Raw genomic sequence first — 17848 nt, forward strand, 5'->3', positions numbered from 1 at the left:
AAGCATATATATATATATATATATAAGACGTGCCACCCATAGAATAAAAGTGCTTTGGGGTGCCAGTGGTAAAGGGGCAGAATTATAAGCCTTAAGTCGCGGTATTGAATCCTACTAGCATTCTTTTTTAAAAAAAAATGTATTTGACCAAACATAAACGAGAGTTTTGTCCTCTTTCTTTTCTTCTTTTTCTTTCTCTTCAAACTCTAACTCCCCCATCAAACTTTTTAAAATTTTCATTGCCCACTAATCGATGAATCTACTTGGCACCCACAGACTCTAAATTCTGGATCCGCCTCTGATCCGATCCCGTTACCTCAACCTGTGATGGAGAACACAAAGCTAACATTAAAAATGCAAGAACAAATAACAAAATTGTTGGTTGCATAAACAAAGTCCTACATTGATAGCTGAAAAGATTAGAAAACTATATATAAGGTGTAAGTTGTAACACCTCTTAATGGTGCGAGGCCTTTTGGAGAAAATCGGACAAGCTTGGTCCAAAACAAACGGTATCACACTTGTTAAGAACATCTTTGAATTGATTCAATCCGACAATTAGTATTAGAGTCCATTTCGATTTACTTTTGCTTGTGAGCTTAAAGACTACACGTACAAAAAGAAATTAGTTGAGAATATAAATATCAACCAATATACGTACTGTCAATTCTCGTTTGTTTACACAAAATATTCTAATTTATACATTATAATAAAGCATGTAAAATAAAAACAACGTACACAATAATTTCTAATATTAAAAATATGTGAAAATTTTGTACTAAAAAAACTACTAACGTAAAACTTCTACTAAAATAATGTTAGTTCTTTTGGACAGAGAAACAACTTTTCTTTCCAATAATGACCCCAATTGATTCTTGTTAACCTAAAATGCATACATCAGCAGCGAATTAGAAAAATCCAAGAAATGGCAACGGAAGTGATAGTTGAATTGCAAAGAAATTCACCAAATTGGGCTAACGTAGTTGACGACATGGTGAGAATAGAGAAGAAGATTTTCCCCAAACACGAATCTTTAGCTCGATCTTTTGATGAAGAACTGAAAAAGAAGAATTGTGGGTTGTTCTACATCCAATTGGGTGGAGATATTGCTGGTTATGTTATGTATTCTTGGCCTTCTTCACTCTGTGCTTGCATCACTAAATTAGCAGGTTTGAAGAAGAAAACCCCTTTTCATTTTTCGTAATTTTCTGTTTTTGATTCGATTTTCCGGTTATTTCACATGTTTTTAAGCAGTTTTATCATGTTTCTTAAGGCATAAGTTATAAGCGCATTTAAACTTATATATGGGTTTGTTTGGCTGAGGGTTCATCGGAAATAAGCTCAGTACCTTCACAAGATAGGGTCCGGCTGCGTACACACTACCCAAATAAGTATGTTGTTTTTAAATGTAAAGAATATAAAGTGCAACCATTGATTGAAGGTATCCTAAAGTTGATGTTCTGGGATTAAGGATGAGGTCCATGGATAAGCGGTTCTTGTTGATTAGTGTGGTTTTTATCGTAACACTACGAATTCTTGGACTAGGATTGAATTTGAGGCACATGATATGCGAATTGTTGTTAGATTACTTCTAAAAGAACATATGTAAAAGAGCCTGTAAGTTTAATAATTGGCGAAATGGCAACTACAACAACAATAACATACCCAATGTAATCCCATAAGTGGGGTCTAGGGAGGGTAAGATGTACGTAGGCTTTACTCCATCCTTTGTAGGGTTAAGAGATTGTTTCTGATAGACTCTCGGTAAAATAACTATGGTCTCTTTATTAGTTTTCTAACATGTGTAACTACTGCTAAGAATATCAATGTTCAGGGTGGAGAAAGGATTAGTAAGTCATTAGACTCGAGGATACTTAGTTTCTGGAAGCATTATTGTGCTTGCAATTGTAGTTGACACTGGTCTATGAAACTCGTACCAATGTGACTCACGATTAGGTTGGGGATGAACTTTTGCATGATGAGATAAAATTCATGGGATTGGATAGGACCAATGTGATTTAAGATAGGAATTTATCATCCTGAGGAACTCAAATGTGACTCTTGGCTAATGTTTTCGTATGAGAAAGAACAATCAGGAGTGTGAATGTGACTATAGCTTCAGCATTCAAAAGATATAAATATACTTTCAGAAGTAGTTCATCTACGAAAAATTGTCTCTCTAAGAAGAATATGTATGAATGCATTTGCTGAACGAGTTCTGATTTCTATGAACAGAGAGGTATGAAAAACTGCTTCTGCTCTTTCAATGCACTTCTCTGTAGCTGGATTGGATGGAATGTGCCGCATTTCTTGAACGGTCCAAATCTCTAAATTAGAGAGGTGTACGTATTTTTCCCCTCCGAGCAAGCTGATATGTTACTATTGAGGAAACAATGAACCTTGAAATAGCTAGCAGTTGTTTTTGAGGAATTTTGCACGAGAGTTTAGTTAAATCTTTCTCTGATTTTCATCATGTTGAATCACTATAGGGAAAGATAGAAGGTGAATTGATATTATTAGTAAATATTCCCGATAAGTCAGTGAAGTATTGTCCGTCATTGCATAGAATAGAGAACCATCTTTCATGCGATGTTTATTTTTCGTTTTTACTTTTCAAAAGAAGTGCTTTGGTTCTCTCAGTGGTTATGAATTTCTTATCGTGATCTTTTCCCATAAGAAAAAGTTTGCTTCCGCTACATGCCTGTCTCTTTCCTGTTGTTCTCTGGCATGAGTGAATCAGCACAAAATGAAAAACGAGGGGGAGAGAGATTCATTTACAATATTCCTTCTCTTTTTGCATTTAAAATTTTTCATTTTGTTTAGTGATGTATCGTTCCTGTGGAATACATTAGTGAAAGAGAATTACAGGGGAAAAGGCCATGGAGAAAAATTGCTGAAGGCAGCAGTGCAGAAATGCAGAACAAGAAACGTTCATCGGATATCGCTTCATGTAGATCCTACAAGAACTGCAGCCATGCATTTATACAAGAAACTTGGTTTCCAAGTGGATACTCTTGTTGAGGGCTATTACTCTTCAGATAGAAATGCCTATAGAATGTATTTGGATTTTGACATGGAATAATAGCATACTGAAATAAAGAGAAAATTTTATCTTTCCATGATTCTGTAGCTGTCTCATTCATTTTATGTTCAACAGAGATTGCTAACTTCCCTTGTAAGCATCTGGTGAAAAGAAATGTCTTCACAACTAGCCTTCAAATTTCAACATTACTATATGCAATAACAACATATCCATTGTAATTCCACAAGTGGAGTCTGGGGAAGGTTGTACGTACGCAACCTTACCCCTATCCTTCACGCGAATGTAGAGTTGCTCTTTCCGATAGACCTTCGGCTCAAGTTAAGTATATAAAAGAAAAAGATGTAATACATAAATATGTCCTTTAACTTAGCTTCATTTTACATTTATGCCCTCCAACTTTGAATGTGCTAAATAGGCACTCAAACTTGTATAAAATTGAACAAGTAGACACACGTGTCTTACGTGACATAATACACGTAGGATGCAAAATTACCATGTAAGATGTCATGTAGGACGAATGTGTATATTTGTTCAAGTTTTGAATAGTTAAAGTGACTACTTGTGCACTAGTAAAGTTAAAGGTTATAGTTGTCAGTTAAAGCCAAGTTAAGGGTTATATTTATGTATTATGCCTAAAAGAAAAACATGTAAAACAAATATAGTATCGAAGAAGTCATGTTGAAAACAATAAAAAGAGAACAATGATAACAAATAATGCCATGATTGAAGCAAAGGAAATAACATTAATACTAACATTGAAGAATAAGCTAGTAAGTGCATTACTATATGCAATAGGGAAAAAGGTCATATATGCCCCTAAACTTTGTGAAAATGTCTAGATATACACTCCGTTTGAAGTTTGGCTCATCCACGCCCTCACCGTCTAACCTTTCGCATATATATACCCATGTAATCATTAGTTGATTTGCTGAAAATAACCAACCCCTTTTTTCTTTTTTTTTTAAGGGAAAATGGTCATATATGCCCCTAAACTTTACGGAAATGTCTAGATATACCCTCCATTTGATGTTTGGCCTATCCATGCATTTGTCATCCAACTTTCTGAATATGTATACCCCTTTAAATGTTATTTGATTTGTTGGAAATAACCAACCTATTCCTTTTTATTAAAAAGATTTTTGAAATTGCCACATGACATTTTTATTAAATTCACCCTTTTAATATATCTCTTAATTATCCAACCCAAAAAAATCGTCCCCTTTAACCCAAAATCAAAGCCCTAATTGTTGGTGCTTCTTTCCTCTCAATCGACTCATTTTTCACTAATTGAAGATGATTATGTGGTAACAGAGGCAATCTTTGAATTGAGGTCGGATAGTAGATTTTGGTAGGCTTTTCGATTTCTTCAATTTGGGTGTTCTGATTATTTATGGATTGTTGTAATTGAAGCTTGTTTTGCTGGGATTTTGGTGCTGGAGGAGAAGTAACTGGTCCTCGCTGGAATCTAGCATGACCAGTTCTGTTTTTGTCAAGTAAAGAAATGAACTTTTTGAATTTGTTTACAGCAGCATGAGCTACAGCTTGATAATCTGCAGAAACAGAGAAATTTGGCAAAGAAGAAGATGAAGACAATTCTTCAGTGGGACAAATGAAGAAGAGGATCCACAGTTAGGGCTTTGATTTTAGGTTAAAAGGGATGGGTTTTTTGGGGCGGATAATTGAGAGATATTAAAATGGTGAATTTAATAAAAATGTCATGTGGCAATTAATGAGTTATGTGACACTTTCAAATGTAAAAATAAAATAGGTTGGTGACCTCGAGCAAAGCAAATAACGTTTAGAGGGGTATACGTACATATTCAAAAAGTTGGACGGCAAGGGCATGAATAGACCAAACTTCAAATGGAGGATATATCTAGACATTTTTGTAAAGTTTAGGGGCATATATGACTCTTTTCCCTTAAAAAAAAGAAGGAAAAGGGTTGATTATTTCTAGCAAGGCAGCTAACGACTACAGGGTATATATTAGCGAAAAGTTGGACGGTAAGGGTATGGATGAGCCAAATTTCAAACGGAGGATATATCTAGACATTTTCGTAAAATTTAGGCGCATATATAACCCTTTTCCCTATGCAATATGCCCTCAAATTGATATAAGAGTATATTGTATACATAGGAAATGTAAAAGAAAACACACTACAATCTCAAAATGGTGGAAAGTTTGAATGCAAAAAACAAAACATGTGATATGTGTACCTTCTAGCAAAGCTAAGCAAGTACATAAGTATAGCTTGTTTGGAGAAAACTAAAAGTAGCAAAACAAATTACATGCAATGCTAGTAGCTAATACACTAAACGAAAGTCCACGTTTTCTCTTAAACAAGCGAGAGGTCTCTCTCTAAGTAAAGGTAAGATTTTTAAACTGTACAAATCATTTCATCTAGAATGCCATTGAAACGATCGTTAGGAAAATGCAAAAAAGAAAATCATATACATGTTGTTGCTGCCCAGGATCGAACTGGGGACCTTTAGTGTGTAAGACTAACGTGATAACCACTACACCACAGCAACCTGTTATATTTTCTCTGCATCGTTAAATTAAAGATTTTGTTTCTTCTTAAGGAATCTTTTTGCATCACAATTTTTTAAATTAATTTTAAAACTTTTTGCATAACATTCCTTAGGGGCATTTTTTTAATCCTTTCATTTTGTTTTTTTACAATCTATTGGTGAAGTTGAGATGTGGGTTGCTTAGTTGGATGAGAACTCTTTGTCCCTTTTTTGTGATGACGGATAAAATCTCATTCTCTATCCCTCTCCTCCCCCTCCCTCTGTCTCGATCTAGACCATCTTGAGTGACACCAACACTAACCCTCTGATGGAAGAATCAATTACCAACCCAGCCTGAACAATGTAACAGTCCAAAAAAATAGTTTAAGACAATAGAATATTAAGTTTCTATAAACAAAATCCATTATCATAAAAACACTTGTGGAAAACATTCCTCCTAGAACCTGAAAATCATGTATCTCACATTGGGCTTAGGGATAATCATGCTCGAACTGATGACTTCCACCACATCAAGGTGACACTCTACCGCTGAGTTATATCCCTTCCCCACCCCATCGAGAAATATAACTGACTAATCTTAAGTCAAAGGGTCGAGAAGTTCGACGCCACTATTGTTGAACAACTTGGAGTGGGGCCTTCTACAACCCCAAACGAGAACATAAATCTAAAACGTCTGAATAGTCTGAGTCTGAATAGATGGACTAAGAACTAAAGAGGATATCATGATAGCCCAAAAGAAATATTTCACCCTTAGATTCAGGAAATGGAGGTCGATGAGAACATACAAATATACTCCTCCATTCACTTTTGTTGGTTTTACTATAAAATAAATATTTATTTTTACTTATTCAATTAAAATATAAAAAATAATTTATCATTTTATATATTTTTTATTTTTTATTAAGTATTATTATTCATTTTCGAATGAAAAGATGACTTTATGATAGTTAAGGGTTATATAGTAGTAGAATTATAATTTTATTTATTATTCCTTCCGTTTTAATTTATGTGGCATCTGTTTGAATTGATACAATTTTTTAATTTCTTTTTAAAAAAAATTATCGTCTAAAACATTCTTTGATGATTTATTTCACTATAAATTATTTCATTATGAATAAAAGAAAAATAAATTAGATTAAATTATATCTAACTATAAAAAGCGATGTTATTTTTTAAAGGAACTAAAAAGTAAAATGTATCATATATTTACATAGGAAGTATTTGTAAAATATATCGTAAAATATAGACAAGTAAATATGGGTGGAGGTGAGGAGTACCTTCTAGGAAACTCCCATTGACTAGGCTTGATATAACAGCATGAAAATGTACTGAAAATTTGCCAAGTCACGCTGTAATATCTTTGAAAACTCCACATTTTTTTAATTTTAAAAGTCAGATGGTCATTGGTCAAGGCCGTGTGATGTACAATACCATTTCAATGGTCAAATTATTCCCTTATACTCTTTTCCTTTTATTTTTAGTTGTTCATTATATTAAACGTATTTTTTTTATTTGTTATTTTTTAATATATCAAAAAGAAATACATATTTTTTATATTTTATTTTTAATATTAATTACTTATTTTTAAAATTAATTTTAAAAAATATTAAATATTAATTAACATGTGTATTATAATAAAATACTAATACTTCCTTTATTTCAGTTATTTGAATTTCGAGAATCAAATAATTTAATTTTGATTATAAATTCAGATATACAATCTTTAAATATTTTGAAATAAAATTGACATATATAAAAAATACGTAAAAAAGATAAATCAACATAATTGCTAAATTCAAGATATATATATATATATATATAAACAATTAAATTTCTGAAAAGTACAGCTTACGGAGGACATGACCTTAGATAGGAGGGTGTGGAGGACCCACATTAGGGTAGAAGGCTAGTTCATAGTCTCGTTATTCTTCTCTATTCATAGGCGTAGTAGTACATTACGATCTCTTGCGCTTTGACTTCTGATTTCTGTTATTTCTGTTAGTATTTATTACTTTTTATCATTTAATTACTCTATTTTATCTGTGACGCTTTCATTATTTATTTATTCGTTATTTGTTATTTGTATTTATTTGTTATCTATTCGTTATTTGTTTGTTGTTTTTCTCATAAACTTTTAATTTTCTATTCTTATCTAACATTTTTTTATGCATTTATGTTTTTACTGAGCCGAGGGTCTCCAGGAAACAGCCGTCCTACCTTGGTAGGAGTAAGGTCTGCGTACATTCTACCCTCTCCAGACCCCACGTTGTGAAATTTCATTGGGTTATTGTTGTTGTTGTATTATATAAATTAAAATAAAGAAAGTATTAGTTATTATTTTCAAAACTCACAAGTAAAACTGTTAAACACAAATTATGATTCAAAAAGACAAATAAAATTGTCCACTTGCCTTGTTTCCTTATTTTTCAATTCTTACTTGCCTTGTTTCATTATTTTTCAATTCTTTCTCATTTTCTTCCAGATCTTGATTTTGTAACTGAAACCCAACTCCCAAAATCCAATCTTGCTGTTAAAGATTGGATTTTTGGGGTCAAACCATCTATTTATACCTTCAAAATTTCTGTTTTTTTTTTCAGTTAAAAGATCGGATTTTTTTGGGTAGATGGGTATAGCAAGTGTCCAAGAAAATGGACATGGGGAAATGGGTCTGTCAGATTTTCCATTGGGGAGCAAGAACAAGTACAAGAGAATGGATTCTGAATTTACAGATTATGATGGAGATGATAATCATAATCAGTTGGAAAGCAGGAAAAAGAGTACTAGAAAATATGTTTATGGTTGTGCTGTTTTTGCTTCTCTTAACAATGTCCTCCTTGGTTATGGTAAATCTTTTTATAATTTTACATGTCTGTTATTCTTTACCCCATAAATTGTGAATCAAAATATTTGGAGTATGTGTATTGAAACTTGCTGTGAGATGGTTCCTAAAGGTTGACTTTTTTTTCAAGATTTGTGTTTTGAGTATTGACTTCAACTGGACTAGTTTCTTATACTTCAATTATCATATTATTTTGTTGTAGTTACCGTCAGTATCTGTTATTTCTTGTACTTTGGTTATTTCTTTTTCTGAATTGCTATGGACTGTTTTTCTCCTTGAGCTGAGAGTCTCAGAATCGGTCTCTTTACCTCTAAGGCATAAGGTCTGCATATACTCTACCTTCCGTACACTCCACTTGGTGTGATTAAACTAGGTAAGTTGTTGTTACACTGTTGTTATTCAATAGTAGTGGAGTAGTAGTGGTGATAGTTGAAGCAGTAAATCAGCAAGCGTGAATGCTTGTCTCTGGGAGTGGGCATGATATGGTATGGTACGATATTTGAAACTTGGGTATGGTAAATTTGGTATTCGGTTTTTAAAACTATTATACTATTACCATACCAATTTAATTCAATAGGGTTTGGTATTTTGAAATTCGGTTTCGATATGTAAATCAGTAATCATAGTTTGTTAAGTTCGAATAATATATACTCATATAATAGAGTATTTTGACTTCGGAGATTCAAAAATGGTTTCAATTGTTTCATACTAAAACATTTCACATGTAGAAACATATATTCAAAAGAAAGTACAAACGGCTCCTTTTTTGTTAATCAATTACATTTAAAATACATTTCAATCAAAATAGAGCAGTCAAAGTTTTAACTTCTAAACATTTAGTTTATACTAATACTAGGTTGCATATTTCTTAGTATTTTAATAATATATATATGTTATTTATGTAACTATATAATTCGGTATGGTATTCGGTATTTCGGTATGTTATTTCTAAATACCAATACCATACCAAATACAAAAATAATTTAAAATGTATACCATATACCATACCAAATACCATAATACCAAAACCACGGTATCAAAAAATTCGGTATGGTATAATAATTCGGTATATACCATACCATGCCCACCCCTATTTGTCTCTGGAGAAAATGTCTGTGATTCACGATTGAAGCCAAAAAATCCTTGGGGCAGAAATTTATTTATTGTTTGAAGAACCATTCACCCAACTGATTAAACTATAAATAGTTGGCGGATGTATAATCCAGGTATAATATGTGCATGATCGTGCATAATGAGTGTATAGACTATGTATATCAGCTAGAAAAAAGTAAATAGTAAATCTTCTAGGCTATTCCTGTAAAGATCCCTCTTGAAAATTGATTACATATTTTGTACAGATTGGAGCTTTACACAAAAACCTGTCATAGGAAGGAAGAGACTCCCTTCATTACAAGTCGAAAAAATGAACTCTAGAGCAAGAGCAAGAAACTTCCATCAATGAACAAAATGAATCATAAGAAATTCTTAGACTAGGCAATGAAGTACTATCATGTTTAAATAAAGTCGGCAGCTTGCTAGATAGATCAACTTCCGTAGATACTTGAAGATCCTATATACTTTGAGAAGCGACATTGAGCAATTTGTTAGCAACAACATTATCTTCTGTAGCACAATGTAGCAAGGAGAAGTACATATCGATGGAGCTTCTATGGCATAAATAATGTGTTCTTTACTTTTTTGCATTTAATCCAGAAAATGTTTAACCAATAGTACTGTTTCTGCAAGTTCTAGTTCATTATTAGTGGAGAAATAGCCTGCTTTGTCTACTGGAACTCAAGAGAGAGTGACAATTCTCATCTAACTTTTACAAATTATGTGTAGTACTAAGCGATATACATTATAATGCATTTTGACTATGTACCACCTGGTTTCAGAGTAGCTGAAAATAAATTCTGGGTGGGGATTGTGGGGGTATGAAGAAATGCTTTCAATGTATTCATCAATTCTTGTAGCTGCACACTGTGTGCTTTTCATAAAGTTTATTTACTAGCTGAAGTTTAATTTCAATGCCTGTGTTTTCAATTTGCAGATGTAGGTGTCATGAGTGGAGCAATCTTATTCATTCAAGAAGATTTGAAAATAACAGAAGTTCAACAAGAAGTTCTTGTTGGTGTTTTGAGCATAATTTCACTTTTGGGTAGCTTAGCTGGTGGAAGAGTGTCGGATGCGATTGGTAGAAAGTGGACAATGGGGTTAGCTGCTGTTGTTTTTCAAATAGGTGCAGCTGTAATGACTATTGCTCCTTCATTCGAAATACTAATGGTAGGAAGGATTTTAGCTGGGGTTGGCATAGGCTTCGGCGTCATGATTGCACCCGTCTATATAGCTGAGATATCACCAACTATTGCTAGAGGCTCACTCACATCATTTCCTGAGATTTTCATAAATCTAGGAATTCTACTCGGTTATGTATCTAATTATGCATTCTCCGGTCTTTCAGCACATATAAGCTGGCGGATAATGCTTGCTGTTGGAATTCTTCCCTCAGTCTTTATTGGAGTCGCTCTCTTCATCATCCCGGAGTCACCAAGGTGGCTGGTTTTGCAGAACCGAGTAGAAGAAGCAAGGTCGGTTCTAATGAAAACAGATGAAAATGAGTCGGAAGTTGAGGAGAGACTAGCCGAGATACAACAAGCTGCTGGAACCTCAAACACAGACAAACCTGTCTGGCGTGAATTGTTGAGCCCCTCTCCTGCTCTACGTAGGATGCTGATCACAGGTATTGGAATTCAGTGTTTCCAACAGATTACTGGAATTGATGCAACTGTTTACTACAGTCCCGCAATTTTTAAAGCAGCTGGTATTGAGGATGAATCAAAACTTCTGGCTGCTACAGTTGCTGTGGGAATCAGCAAAACAGCATTTATACTAATAGCCATCATTCTAATTGACAAAGTCGGACGAAAGCCATTGCTCTATGTGAGCACGATTGGTATGACTACATGTTTGTTTGGCGTGGGGATCACTCTACTTTTAATGAAAGAAGGATCAATTAGCATCGCGCTAGCCATACTATTCGTTTGTGGGAACGTTGCATTCTTCTCAGTGGGGATTGGTCCAGTCTGTTGGGTTTTAACATCAGAAATCTTTCCGTTAAGGGTTCGTGCTCAAGCATCAGGGCTCGGAGCAGTAGGTAATAGAATGTGCAGTGGCCTGATCGCGATGTCTTTTCTCTCTGTTTCGCGAAATATTACTGTTGGTGGAACCTTCCTAATCTTTTCAGTGACATCTTTACTATCTGTTGCATTTGTCTATAAACACGTGCCAGAAACGAAAGGCAAATCATTGGAGCAGATAGAGTTGTTGTTCCAGGATGAATATGCATTTCAAGGAGGTGAAGTGCAACTTGGAGATGTTGAACATCTAGTGCAGAAGTGAAACAAAATACACTGATTGAATTATTTTTTTTCATTTGAGTGGTGAAGTATTGGAGAGGCTATTTTCATGTGGCTATCTGGAAATGCCACTACAAGCTTCTCCTTTGGGCGACTGAGGAGAAGCCGCGGAGATCACACGATACATCTCTTACTTATAGTGAGACAGACATAAATATCGATGTCTGAGACAGGATATGTAACACGTATTTATCGAAAGAATCCCAAGTAGCAGATCCCTGTTGAACATATTTCAAAATATCTATTGTTTTATTGGTTAAATGAAATGATGAAGGTTACTTCTTTGGCTGCAAAGTTACAATACACCAATCTACTAAAATGATGCATCCTGTCTATGCCTATTGTTTGATTTGCAAAACTCTACACACATTCCTCCACCAATGACTTAGGAAACAAGAAATATGGTAATACTGTATACAATAGACTCTTGTGGCACTATCCAACTTTAGCGCACCAAATTTCCTTTTTCGTCTACTTCAAAAACTTGGATAAGCGCGATCTATTAGTAATAATCATGAGCCATAAGTCATGACTGTGCAAGTTGAAAAGTCCCTTTATGGTCTGAAATAAGCTTCTCGGCCAATACTTACAAGTCTCTTCAGGACTTTTGGTCACATAAAACTAGTTTAGTATGGATCTGTTTTATTTCATTGTGTTGGTACTTAATGGGAAAGGATACTGTGTTGAGCTGTATCTAGATCCCACCGTAGACAGAATGTTCGAGACGGAGATTTGAAGTTTATAAGTTCTGAACTTGCCATCAAACTTGATACAAATTTTAGAAAGTAAAGAAACTTTCAAATTTTGTGGTCTTAAATTATAAGCATATATGCAGATTCTGTAGTTTTAAACATATTGTGTGGAAAGTTGAAATTTAAAAGCTATCATCAAAGGAAAGAAACATTTTTTCTGAAACAGACTTAGAGAAAAATAGGACAAACAAATTAAAACGGAGTATATTGCGTGTTCAAATCCAATGTGAATCTCCATTTAAACTCACAAAAAAATTGTAGTGTTATTACATACTCCGTCACTCCCTCGTTCTCTATTAATTGTTTATTATACTAAAAATATATTTCCCTGTTTACTCAAGTGTCACTAATAAAGATATTTTAGTAAAATTAATATTTAACTAATGCTTTCTTAAAGATATATAAAATGCAAACTGCACAAGTAAAGAAAACATAGAAAGTACTATTTTTGTGGTAGTGAGATGCAAATTTGATGAATTACATACTTTAAAAAAAAAAACTAACTAAACTCAGTATGATATAGACAGGAAAAATTGGTTTGAAAAAAGTGGGGTCATTGGCCGTACCATGAGATCATCATCATTTCTTGATCAGAAAATGATAAGCTTAAAAATTGTTAGTAATTCTTAATAAAAGATGAAAAATCTTAATATTGTGGTTAGCTAGATAATGATTAGGTTTAAATGTTTAATGAACATAGCAGAGTTAAAGCATGATGAACATTGATGTCATGGGGCGGCTGTTCTACTTTGATCTACACAATAGAAAATTAGTAATTCACATGCCAATCTTCGAATGCGCACATAATAAATACGGATTTAATGTTATTGTTCCTAAATCAATAAATTCCACTCTAATATGATAATCCACAAATTACACAAAAAAATATAAATCACTCGCACAAAATAAAGTCCATTTCAGTATAATAGCTCGCAAATTACATAGGAAAGATAAGCACACAATGTAAACTCTGCTCCAGTGTGATAACACGCAAATCACACAGAAAAGATAAACCACACTAAGCAAATTAAAATTCCTTTGCAACTCAAAATCTCACTACTGACTATGAAACCAGATAAACTCTGCATATTTATCAAAGCATTACTTGCTTCTGTTTGGTGAAAAATTTTGTAGTTGAAATTTAAAACTTGAAACTTTGAATTTTTTAAGTTTATGACTGTTTGATTATTACATAATTTTATTGTTGTTTTGGCTACTTTTGCATTGTTTCTTGATTCGATTTCTCTTCATTGGCTTCTTCTTTATACCGGAATTTGTTGTACTCTTTCAGAAACAATCTGGAGGTAGAGATAGGGTCTGCATACATTCTACCCTCCCCAGATCTCACTTGTGGAATTTCACTGGATATGTTGTTGTTGTTGTGATTTTTGGGTTGGAAAGTTGCGTTTGAACATGTATTTTACTTGAAAACACTATAGTGGAAGTCTATTTTCAGATCAAATTTCATGACCAAACACTAACTTATTTCACTCAGAAAATTCCTTGAAGGAGAATGTTTTACAGTTGGGAAATGTAATGTAATGCATAAATCTACTAATTTTTGTGTAACAAGTAAAAGGAAAGACACACACAACAAACACACACACATTCTATTTGTTATGAATTCACTCAAATTCCTTTCTACTAGCATTTTTTTTGCAGTTTTTCTTTCTTGAGAGCCTTGAACATAGCTGCAATTTCATCATAATCTGGTAGCTTAGGATGGACATATACTGGAGATGAATTTGACCGAAGAGAGTTGTCCGCGAGGTTATCCTTAGGCCTTTCAACTGGCATAGTCCTTGTCCTCAAATAAAGTTGCCCGCCAGTCATTGCTGCTGATGATGAGAATGTAAACAAACAACATTTTTGACTTTCCAAGTGATCCTTCATCGATGCATTCTTTATAGCGATGAATCTCTTCTTTTGTGGGGTGAAGATATTCATGTTGATATCAGTATCCATCTTTAATATTAAGGGAAAGAGAGGTGCTTTGAACATGAAAAGCCTCTGATCTTGGAAGTTCAAATCTTTGCTCAGAATAGACTCGAACTCCTCAACGTCTAATTGATCTGTCGTTTGCCTGGAAATAAAGCCATTCGTTCTCCAAAATTCCCTTTTTATTACAAGCTCAGGACTAGAAATTGTAGATTGAGACGAATTACTAGGCCGAGCTGAAGTTGATACTCTTTCCTGCTCATTGTTCTTGAAACATTGCACTGAATCTATAGAAGTTTCCTCAATTGCTGATGAATAATCAACAGATGCAATATTTGCTTCTGGCGCGATGTTGGAATTCTTCGATCTTTTTTCTCCATCCTTATAACCAGTTTGAGCATCATGAATGGTTTTATTTACCTGCAGTTTCAATGATATAAGTTAAAAAAGATGGTGCCTTTGATAGTAATAAGTAGACACAATACATAAACATACCCTCAAACTTGGTCTCAACTCGTCCCTACTTTGTCTCATGGACATTTGATGCTGACGTAGCACATAAATTTCGGAGGTGTCTAGATGATTATTTTGTAAATTGGAGTGTTCAACTGACACATTAGAGACGAGTTGAGGTATCTAGATTTACATTCTTGTCAGCTGACGCTAAATTTGAGTGTGTGTTTATGTATTATGTCTAATAAACAAGAAGCAAGATGTAGATATGCCTTTTGTTTTATTTTCTCTGTTCTTTCTCCTTTGATGCATAATTTTGATGGATTGCATAACATAATTACCTGTTCTTGTTGTGATTCATTCCTGTATTCAAGAAGCAAAGGTCCTTGTTGAAAGCAAATCCTTGCTATTTCATCCACCAATCTATATTTCACTTCATTTGAAACAGACTTTATGGACAGGTTCTCTTTTATCTGTATATTGAACGAACAACAAAATTTACAACCTTAACTATATTTTGCAATTTCTTTTTTTTTTTTTTGTAAAATGTGGACAAACCTGATAGTTCACAAGATTTCCAGGAAGTAATTCAAGTGCAGATGTTTCAAATTTCTTCCCATAACGCTCGCCAAAGAGCTTCCTTATCACCGGAAGCTCTGGTAAATCGCCAAGTCTAGCTGATGCAAATACGAGACTTGACACTGCTTCATTGATGTCATTTGGACAGTCCCTGGAACAAAACAGAGATGACAATATTTATCGAGTGTTAACTTCTATACATTTTCTATCAGATCAATTAAAAGATAACTACAGGTTATACATTCCCTATCAGATCACTTAAAAGATAACTACAGGTTATACATTTTCTATCATATCACTTAAAAGATAACTATAGGTTATACATTCCCTATCAGATCACTTAAAAAATAACTACAGGTGACCATCCATATTAAAAGGATTAATAAAATTAGGCATGAAAACGCGCAATTAATTATTTCCTTACTTGTGTCTCCGGATATATGGAAGGTTAATGAGGATAAATTCACAGAAATTCTCCAATAAATCATACACTACCAACATATTATCATCCATAAATAGCTGCTCAACCTGAAAATTTTATTTAAAAAAAAACAATAAAACAGTCATCAATTTTGCAAGTTGTTATATAGACTAAAAATTCATATATCTACTAAAAAAACACGAATTTCATACGGATATTCCTATCAAAACGTAGTGAGAAATATTAGATTTTCGATAGAATGTCTGTTAAATATGTCCAATTTCCGACATATTTCCCTCCGAAAATTTCATCGTACCCTGTCAAAGACAATTTGGTAATGTCCATGTCTGAGTAGCTGCCCTAAGTCATCTTTCAATTGCTTAACAATCCAACTTCTCTTGTTCTTCAACAGCTTAAGCCGGCACTTAACTCTTTTAATCAAATTCTTACTGTCAAAGAAAAAACAACAAAATGCAGTAATTACGTTAGATGCTCTGTCTAGTGATACAAATTCGTAAAAAAAAAAAAAACATTAGCTTAATTTTACTTAATTCTTTGGCTAGAAATTAATCAATGATGACGAAAGGGAAATTGAAATTGTACTTACCATTTAGTAGCTTTTCTCCACCCAAAAATTACATCAAACATGTTTACAAGAATTGTATGATACAATAGATAATCTTAACGTGTCACGATAAAATTTGTTAAATGATCAACATGAGTGAACTATGTTTAGAGAATTATGGATATGGCAAGTGAATGATGAAATTGAAAAAGGAGAAAGAGCATGTGTGTTTTCACTTTTCAGTGATTTATTTATGAGCTAAAAGAGAAAGTAAAAGAGAGAAAATATTCTTATTAATATGAATAGAAACACCAGTAATAAAGATTGTATTTTTTTATTTTATCCTTTATAATTTTAGCTTAGGGAAAAGGGGATTTGTTGAAATTAACGTAAAAATATGAGAAGCAGCTTTTAACTGCTACTCCACTATGCTCATAAGTCGTAACCATTTGCCCATGAATTTCTTATCACGTTCTTTAATTTATTTTACTTTCTACACACTAAAAAAATAAAAATAAAAATGTGTTTTTTAAATTTTTGATGTGACTATGGGTCTATATTATTTATCTTTACATTTGCCGCCCTTTAGGAAAAGATGTAAGAAGTTTAATTAGTATAATATGAGTACTTACACCAAAGGGTGAGGCATATTGATAGATAAAGTAAGTTGAGAATAATTATGTGGTTTTAGGTTCAAATTCTAGAATAGACAAAGATACTAAATTATTTTTTTTATATGTTCTACTTTGATGGCCAAAATTATGTGATATATATTGACACCACAATTATTTTATTTTCTTAAAAGTGTTATATGAATACTTGTCTAAGTTATCCTCTACTTCCTCTTAAATGTCATAGTTTCACTAATTAAAAATAATCATCAATTTGAATAAAAGGTATTTATAATAATTTTTTCATTCTTCTAAAACATCAAATATTTTAAAACAAATTCAATTTAGAAAATGACTAACATTTTGAATCAAAAGGAATAATAGTTTGATAAAATTTCTAAGAAGATGTTTAACTAAACTTATAAGTTGGTCAAACTAATTTATAAATATTTTTAGCTTGTATTTATAGTCAAACGCTTAAAATTCAAAATCAGCCAAAATCATAAGTTTATGAACCCCATCATTTTACACCTTGTACACACTTTTGGCTTTGACAACTACCAGTGACTAGCACCAATTATTAATAGCTACTAGCACTGACCATCACCATTACCACTACAAGTCATCTCCACCGTCATTAAAAAAATAAATTTATTTACTTTTATCAAACAATTAATTTATTATATATATTTTGTTATG

At 33.0% G+C, this 17848-nt stretch overlaps 3 protein-coding genes and 1 non-coding gene across 4 annotated transcripts; 2 read left to right on the plus strand and 2 right to left on the minus strand.

The window, feature by feature from the left end:
* The first annotated feature begins 800 nt into the window (after positions 1 to 800).
* LOC129871492 (uncharacterized) lies at positions 801 to 3117 on the plus strand. The gene is made up of 2 exons (XM_055946417.1): positions 801 to 1169; positions 2853 to 3117. Exons 1-2 carry the CDS (start codon positions 926 to 928, stop codon positions 3080 to 3082), a joined length of 474 nt encoding a protein of 157 aa, XP_055802392.1. The 5' UTR covers positions 801 to 925; the 3' UTR covers positions 3083 to 3117.
* A 2385-nt stretch (positions 3118 to 5502) lies between these two features.
* Positions 5503 to 5575, minus strand: TRNAV-UAC (transfer RNA valine (anticodon UAC)). Its single transcript has one exon. It is a non-coding gene; the product is annotated as a tRNA-Val (tRNA).
* Positions 5576 to 8006: 2431 nt separating this feature from the next.
* LOC129871142 (probable polyol transporter 4) lies at positions 8007 to 12124 on the plus strand. The gene is made up of 2 exons (XM_055946027.1): positions 8007 to 8418; positions 10465 to 12124. The coding sequence occupies exons 1-2, from the start codon at positions 8199 to 8201 to the stop codon at positions 11811 to 11813; spliced, it is 1569 nt and encodes a 522-aa protein (XP_055802002.1). The 5' UTR covers positions 8007 to 8198; the 3' UTR covers positions 11814 to 12124.
* A 1929-nt stretch (positions 12125 to 14053) lies between these two features.
* Positions 14054 to 16781, minus strand: LOC129870893 (uncharacterized). The gene is made up of 6 exons (XM_055945773.1): positions 16581 to 16781; positions 16290 to 16422; positions 15977 to 16080; positions 15532 to 15703; positions 15315 to 15446; positions 14054 to 14940 (listed from the first exon to the last, which is right to left on the minus strand). The coding sequence occupies exons 1-6, from the start codon at positions 16619 to 16621 to the stop codon at positions 14227 to 14229; spliced, it is 1296 nt and encodes a 431-aa protein (XP_055801748.1). The 5' UTR covers positions 16622 to 16781; the 3' UTR covers positions 14054 to 14226.
* Positions 16782 to 17848: the final 1067 nt, after the last annotated feature.

This window comes from Solanum dulcamara, chromosome 10 (assembly GCF_947179165.1).
Source record: "Solanum dulcamara chromosome 10, daSolDulc1.2, whole genome shotgun sequence".
In the NCBI taxonomy this organism is placed as follows: Eukaryota; Viridiplantae; Streptophyta; class Magnoliopsida; order Solanales; family Solanaceae; genus Solanum; species Solanum dulcamara.